Source organism: Hibiscus syriacus, unplaced genomic scaffold (assembly GCF_006381635.1).
Source record: "Hibiscus syriacus cultivar Baekdansim isolate YM2019G1 unplaced genomic scaffold, ASM638163v2 tig00112738_pilon, whole genome shotgun sequence".
NCBI lineage: Eukaryota > Viridiplantae > Streptophyta > Magnoliopsida > Malvales > Malvaceae > Hibiscus > Hibiscus syriacus.
In genome coordinates this window covers 4,899,672-4,906,761 of record NW_024063392.1, presented here as the reverse complement: position 1 = coordinate 4,906,761, position 7,090 = coordinate 4,899,672, and the positions used below count along the sequence as shown (strand labels likewise).

General features: G+C 35.5%; 2 protein-coding genes across 2 annotated transcripts; one reads left to right on the top strand and one right to left on the bottom strand.

Annotated features, from left to right (window-relative positions):
* The first annotated feature begins 541 nt into the window (after nucleotides 1-541).
* LOC120182752 (auxin-responsive protein IAA11-like) lies at nucleotides 542-3,306 on the top strand. Its single transcript, XM_039187625.1, has 6 exons — nucleotides 542-603; nucleotides 638-980; nucleotides 1,933-2,252; nucleotides 2,556-2,691; nucleotides 2,952-3,013; nucleotides 3,106-3,306. The coding sequence occupies exons 2-6, from the start codon at nucleotides 643-645 to the stop codon at nucleotides 3,153-3,155; spliced, it is 906 nt and encodes a 301-aa protein (XP_039043556.1). The 5' UTR covers nucleotides 542-603; nucleotides 638-642; the 3' UTR covers nucleotides 3,156-3,306.
* Nucleotides 3,307-3,551: 245 nt separating this feature from the next.
* On the bottom strand, nucleotides 3,552-6,827 carry LOC120183057 (WD repeat-containing protein WDS homolog). Its single transcript, XM_039187850.1, has 4 exons — nucleotides 6,587-6,827; nucleotides 5,182-5,283; nucleotides 3,895-4,527; nucleotides 3,552-3,587 (listed from the first exon to the last, which is right to left on the bottom strand). Exons 1-4 carry the CDS (start codon nucleotides 6,818-6,820, stop codon nucleotides 3,552-3,554), a joined length of 1,005 nt encoding a protein of 334 aa, XP_039043781.1. The 5' UTR covers nucleotides 6,821-6,827.
* Nucleotides 6,828-7,090: the final 263 nt, after the last annotated feature.

Sequence of the window (7,090 nt, the reverse complement as noted above, 5' to 3'; positions counted from 1 at the left end):
AGATTATACAATGTATACTCACTAGCTTGAGGGGAATGTGAGTTGTAAATAAGATAAGGTTGTTAGAGTTTGTTATTTTCTGTAGATAAATCTAATTATTTTAAATTATCCTTATCCTTTGTTTAAAAGATTAAGATTTGTATAGTTATAGGAATCTTTTTAAGAGTAAAATTATTTGTACTGAAGTCTATTTAAAGACTCATTCTTGTAGAATTTTAATGATATAATACAAAAAAATGTTTTCATTAGATTCAATAGTATATAAACACATCTTGATAATTTTTGTTGCACAAGACGATGATATAAACATTTTTTTTCATTATCTTCACTATTGTTAAAAATTAATCAAAAAAAATTGAAATTTCTTTATCTCTTATCACGTTCTCATGTTATTACTCAATATGGAGTTTGCATAATATCATACCCAACCCAGGCTGCTCTTTCCCTTTTTATTATCTCTAGTTTTTAATCATATTTCATTCCTCCAGTCCAGACCCACCAAACAATTTAAAGCTAATTAATTTTAGCCTCAACACTTAACGCCCCATTTCTCTCTGCCCACAATTCATCACTTTCCTTGCTTTCAACACTTTTAAGTTTAAAACTCTGGTTGGACCCAAGACCAGGACTCTCTCATTTTCAATGCAAGGAGGCGTTGTTAATGGCGGTTCTGAAAGTGGGTCCATGTCCACCGTGTTAAGGGAGGATAACATGGTGGTCTCCTCTGAAGATTCTTCGTGCCCAGATGAGTATGAATTGGAATTGGGTCTTGGCCTCAGCCTCGGTGGTGGTGGTTCTAAGATGCACCAGGTTTCAAAGTGTGGTCAATATGCTAGGATTTTGACTGCTCAAGATTTTCCCCCTTCGTCTCCTTCCCCATCATCATCGTCTTCGTCATCTTCGTTTTCTTTAACTAGAGCTAATATCACGGCCGGGACCAAGAGGACTGCTGATTCCGTGGCTGCTGCTAATGGATCTAGGTATGCTTTAGTTTTACCCTGATTTCATGATTCATAGTTGAGTTCATAAGGGATGGTCTCATCAGATACTGGATTGTTTTACAACGAATACGAGATCAGGGGAAAGAGAATTAGGAAGGAAAAGAAAAGAAAGCTAGTATTATCCAATTAGGCTAAACATAGTTCTTGTACGATTTGTTCATTTATGAAGGGGTTGCCAAAGGGAAACAACTTAAAGAGTTAGGTTGTTTGATGATTATATGTGAAATTGGGGTGGTTCCATTCTCGTTGAGATGGATCATGTTTGTTGCAAACAAACTGTTTTTAGCTTATATTGTTAATAATCCTATCGGTGTTTGATTTTTCTTTCTGAAACATTTTTTTGACATGGTGTAGGAAACGGTCCTTTAAGAACCCTAAATACATGGGAAAAGTGTTAAAATGTCGAAAATATTCGTATTGTACTTAAGTCTGAGCTAGCTATTTAGTGTTTCTTCTTAATTTCAAGATATAAATGCTGATAGATCTAAGGTGTCGTGATCTTGAATTCCAAATTCGGTATAGGCTCTGCTTGTTGATCCGATAACTGGCATAAATACATGGTTTAATCACTGAATGACTTTTACGGTTGATAAGACAGTCTTAAATATAAAAATGATAAGTATATTAAAAATTGGGGAAAGTAATAAAGTGGATCTTAATCGTCTTTTAAACTTGGTAAGTTAGAAAATAGGTGATTGTCGGATTCCTGAGTTCTTGAACCAAATTGTAAATATCGTAACCTACACGTGTGGTGCCATATTAAGTGGGCTCCATCCAAATTGTGGCAATATCCATGCCATCGAGACAGTTTAATTTGTAAACATTATTCTATGGTTTCAGTACCTCGTTAGTAGCTCATAACTTATCTTTCTATTAACATACTATTGAGTTCTGGTGCTTGAACTGTTGATTTTGTTTGAGCTCAAAACAGTCAAGTCGTGGGGTGGCCTCCTATCAGAGCTTATAGAATGAATAGCTTGGTTAATCAAGCAAAAGCATCGGTCACAGAAGGATTTAACTTGTCAATGGAGAACCGTAAAGAGGAGACCTTGATGGTTGAGAACAGCACCACTGGCAGCTACCATAACAGTGGTAATACTAAGCTCGGGAAATTTCTATTTGTGAAGGTGAATATGGATGGAATTCCGATTGGAAGGAAGGTCGATCTGAATGCCCATGAATCATATGAAAAGTTAGCAAAAACGTTGGAAGAAATGTTCCTTGAAACCACCCCAAGTGTCAATTCAGCAGGTGAGCTTTCCTAATTTATTTTGTTTTGACTTTGAGAAGACTAGTTAAGTGATCGTTTAAGCACCGACCATGCGCAAGCCTGAGGATGTAATGATTTTCAAGCATTGTGTCAAAATAGGATATGTTAAACCAGGAACATTGTAGACTTTAAATTAAGTAAATGTTAAACCTAATGGAATTGTAGGAGCTGAGATTTAAAAGGCTTTTGAATTCCACTTTAGAAGAATGAACTATGATTTTTCTACTAGATGATCTTTGAATTATGTCTCTCTTACGATTGTTTGTCATGATTTTTGCAATTAGGATCAATGGCGCTGCAACGTGATATGAAAAACAAAATGGCAAGGCCTTCGAAACTGCTAAATGGATCATCTGATTTTGTGCTTGCTTACGAGGACAAGGAGGGTGACTGGATGCTTGTCGGAGATGTTCCTTGGGAGTAAGTATAATTTTGATTATGCATCTCACTTTATGTATTTGTTTCTATGGTCTCAATCAATGGCGTTGAAGTTCCTTTCTTAATGCCTGGACTGAACCAAAATGTGGGATCCTTGTTCCACCTATTTTCTACTGTCGATTAGTTCAGGCATTAATTCAGGATGTTAATGTTCTCTCCGGTGCCCTTGAACTTGCTTTAGGCATAGAAAGAGTACATCATCTCCTTGGCACTCGTCGTTAATGTTCTCGGAATTGATTCAGGATGTTCAGTAGTTCGGTGAAGAGGCTTAGAATCATGAGGAAATCTGAGGCCACCGGATTAGGTAAGTATGCTTATTCATATTCGTATTCTCTTCTGACCGTGTTAAGCATGCTTTTTCCATTCAAATAGCTAACTTTAATTTGTAATTTACAGCTCCAACATCACAAGAAAGGAACCAAAGGCAAAGAAGAAAGGCCATATAGAATGTGATTCTCTCAAATCCCTCATCAGTATAAGATGAATAGGGAATCCCTTGCAAAATACAAAGCAAAGCAAAGGAAAATAAATACAGGAAAGTTAGAGCAGTGTGAAAATCCCTGGTTGTGTGCCCTTTTGTTTCCATCATTACATGTTTGTGTTTCAATCTCAATGGTGGCCATATATATTTAGTTTTCAATACAACGTTAATACAAAATAATACCCGGTTAGTGATGTTCTTTTACTTGTGTCTGTAAATAAAAAAGAGGAATGTTTTTACTATACTAACCTCATTAATGCTTTTACGGTTAACATCAACATATGACATTTTTTCAAAATATAAACTATTAAAATTAACTGCCAATATTGATAAAAAGAATTCTATATATATATATATATATTTACGGTGTAGACCTTTGTCGGTTCCATATATATACCTGCCAACATTTGCATAATGTAAAGATTTAATGCACTTGACTACAAATGTATAAACCGAGGTTCATGTGCATGAGATAGAAATAACAAAATGACACTTTTAGAGACGACCCCCCAAAAAGAGACCCTGGATAATCGGTATGTATATGAGGATTCATTTTCTACCCTAGACCTCACCTACGGAAGAATGAGATTTGGAGTCTGGAGACCGGATGCTGGACCAACTATGTACAGAAAGCGGGTTACCATATGGCTGCCCGAAATGCCAAACATGATTAATAAATTTACATGCAAGGCATATAAGCATACCTGTGTGTTCTCGCTACCACTGGCAATAAACATGCTATTGATCCCACCAAAGCAGGACCGTATGACATACTTGTTTTGCTTGTGTCCTGTATACTTTAAAGGCTTTGCCCGTTTTCCGGCAACATCCCGCAAATGTATCTCTTGGCTATTCAGGTTGACAATAAAGAACTTACTGTCCATGGAAACTGAAAGAGATGTGATTGAATGCTCCTCTAAGATAACTTGTTCAGCATTTGTCCTCAAGTTTAATATCCGGATTTCTTTGTCGGAGAATATGCCGATAAGGTTTTCACCATCTGATGTAACAGCAAGATCCAAAACCTTGGGCATGCGCATGCCCCTCCATGCTTTCATCTCAGGATCAGAGTCCCACATGCAGATGCCTTTTTCAGGGTCAGAACTCCAACAAACGATTCTCTTTGAGTCGGGAAACCAAGCACATGAGTTGACCGTGAAGCCATGGTCCCCAAATGTATGCTTGCAAGTGCCTGTTTCTACATCCCAAAGCTTGAGAACTTCCAAGTTTCCACATGTGAGCAACTTTGTGTCATCCAGGCTCCAAGCCACAAAGGACACGGGGTTCTGATGGCTTCGGAGTCTGTGTTTCATTGTCAGCTTATCATTATCCATAACCTAAGAAATTTAGGGAGACAAAAAAAATCAAGTCAAACACTTCAAAAGGAAACTCAAGAGATCAAGACCAGAAATTAGGTACCTGTAAAATTAATATAACATGTACATAGAGACTGAAGACCATGGTCAGCATATATAGTGAGTTAAGAGACATTTCTTAAAAGATTGATGCTCCCTTTAAGTGGAAATATCAAATAGAATTGACTTAATTTTAAAGAACTAAAAGCAAAACAGAACATGATATGATAAAGAGAACAAACATCAACAATATCAAACTGATAGATTTCATTTCATTTAATTCAAGTTTGGCAAAGAGACATTCAGGAACGAACTCCATACAGTCATACACCCCTACATGAAAATGCTCATTTCCTGTTTGTTTCAGTTTTTCAAATAACAACGAACTAGAACTTATTTGCAACCCCCTCAAGATCAAAGCAAAACATGGAAAAGGGAGGCATTACGAGTTAGACGCACCCCTAGGCACTATATGTAACTCCTATCATGCTATTCTAATTTTATCATATCTCACTGCAACACAACAAAAACAATAGTTCAAATCTTCAAGATAAAACAGCAGAGATACATGCATGCAAATATTCATTAAATAAAGTGTGCATCCGTCCAAATGCATAAGCAAAAAGAATGTCATACCTTCCATATAATAGCTGTACAGTCACTTGAAGAAGAGGCTAAGTACTCTCCATTATTTGAAAATTGTATAAACCAAACTTCATTGCTATGCGCAGTCAAAATCTGCAGACATAAGAAATAAAAGGGGCCATGATTCAGCTCAAACATTCAAAATAACAAGCCAGAACTAGGCAGTCGAAGGAACTTGTTTCACAATGTATAAATCAGCCCAAAGGGGAAGGAACTTGTTAAACATTCTCATCCTAAGTTGGGAGAAATCATCTTGAAGAAAGATCATAAATAACACTGTATTCTCAAATAAATATATCAGTTGTTAAACTGAGAATTTAGAAGATATTTTTGTGAAAGGCACTACACGGAAGTCATTTAAAAAAAAAGACCACAGAAATATATTTATTATAAGCTTTCAACTAAAGAGTGATTTGACTTTCTAATTTCATAAAGTTGCATGGCTCATTGGTTTTATCACTCTGCCCCAAGCGACCATAATTTGAAATTCTAGAACCACAGAGACATAACGCTTTGACTCCCTTCAGGTCAGCCGAAGTATAATAACATGAATTGACAGGAAGTTGTACTCATAATGTAGTTTATATATGAATTTACAAGATAAAAATATAAAGGACTGTGTTTGTTCCTTTAAGGTGTAAGCAAGTTTCGCAACATGATGAGGGCAGTTATTTTGGTTGTCCCAGTATTACAATAAGAACAATAATAGCGATAAGCACCAACACAAGTACACAACAATCTAAGCATTTCGACCAAACAAGTTAGTTGTATAATTCATATTGCAATATTATGCTCTTTGGCTTCTCTTTGTTGCTCCAGTATACCATGAATATAAAATAAAAATAAAAAACCATTTAAATTTCTTATTCGGTTCAACACAATAGACGGAAATCTTGACAAACTGTTTCCACCACACCTCATAGAAGACAAGCAAATATGGTCTTGATATGTGGGTTCAAATTAACAAAGAAAAAAAATAAACAAGTTATGATAACGTGTAAATTCATCAACACCATGGTTTAATACCAAGAGCAGTGAATGAAGAATACATAATATTCAAAAGCTAATCCCTAAATCATCCAATTATCAAATAGGTTCAAATTTTGAAGTAGCATTAAGATGGAAGCAACAGGCTGAATAGCCATTCAAAGAAGCTTTATTTTAGCATTTAGGAGACTGGCCTCTAGTATTTGTTCCACCAAATCATAAGCTTATTGTTGTAGCATTATCAAATATGTAGATAGTAAAGATGAACAGAAAACACCATATTACATATCCAAAATGAAGCATTGTGTCCATAACTCTGCATCCTCTTTTTTCTTCATTTTTTGGAACAGTAAACAGAACCTATGATTCATAGTACAAATAATAGTATTGACTGCAACAAGAAGCATACCTGAACAGTTTCTGTAGGTATCTGATCTCTGCCACAGCAATGATCCTCATAAAGAGAAACTGCATCTCGGGAATTATGATATATACATGAATCAATTTGAGCTGTTACGCTAGTTTCAACCAGATGTTCTAACCGTCTCTCAGGCAATACAATTGGAGGAGGAAGCTGTTTCCTTGGTTCTATAACTAACCTTTTTCGCAGTTCACTAATAACATCTTCATCTAGCTTACCCATCTCTTTGAATGACAGTATAGTCATAACCATTTTTTTAAAACAATTATTAAGTTTTAAAAAAATAATTATAACTTTTATTTGAAAAATTGGGATTTTTGAATTAATTTAGATGGAATTGAATAGGAGTTGCCATCGACCTTTAGGTTAGATAGGCGGAATAATTAAAAATATCTTTTAAAATAATTTAAAAAAAAATCGTTTTTAGACAAAAATCGGTGTGCGTTATAAAAGATTCAATTTAATAGGTCCAGGAGTCAATTACGCGTGGGA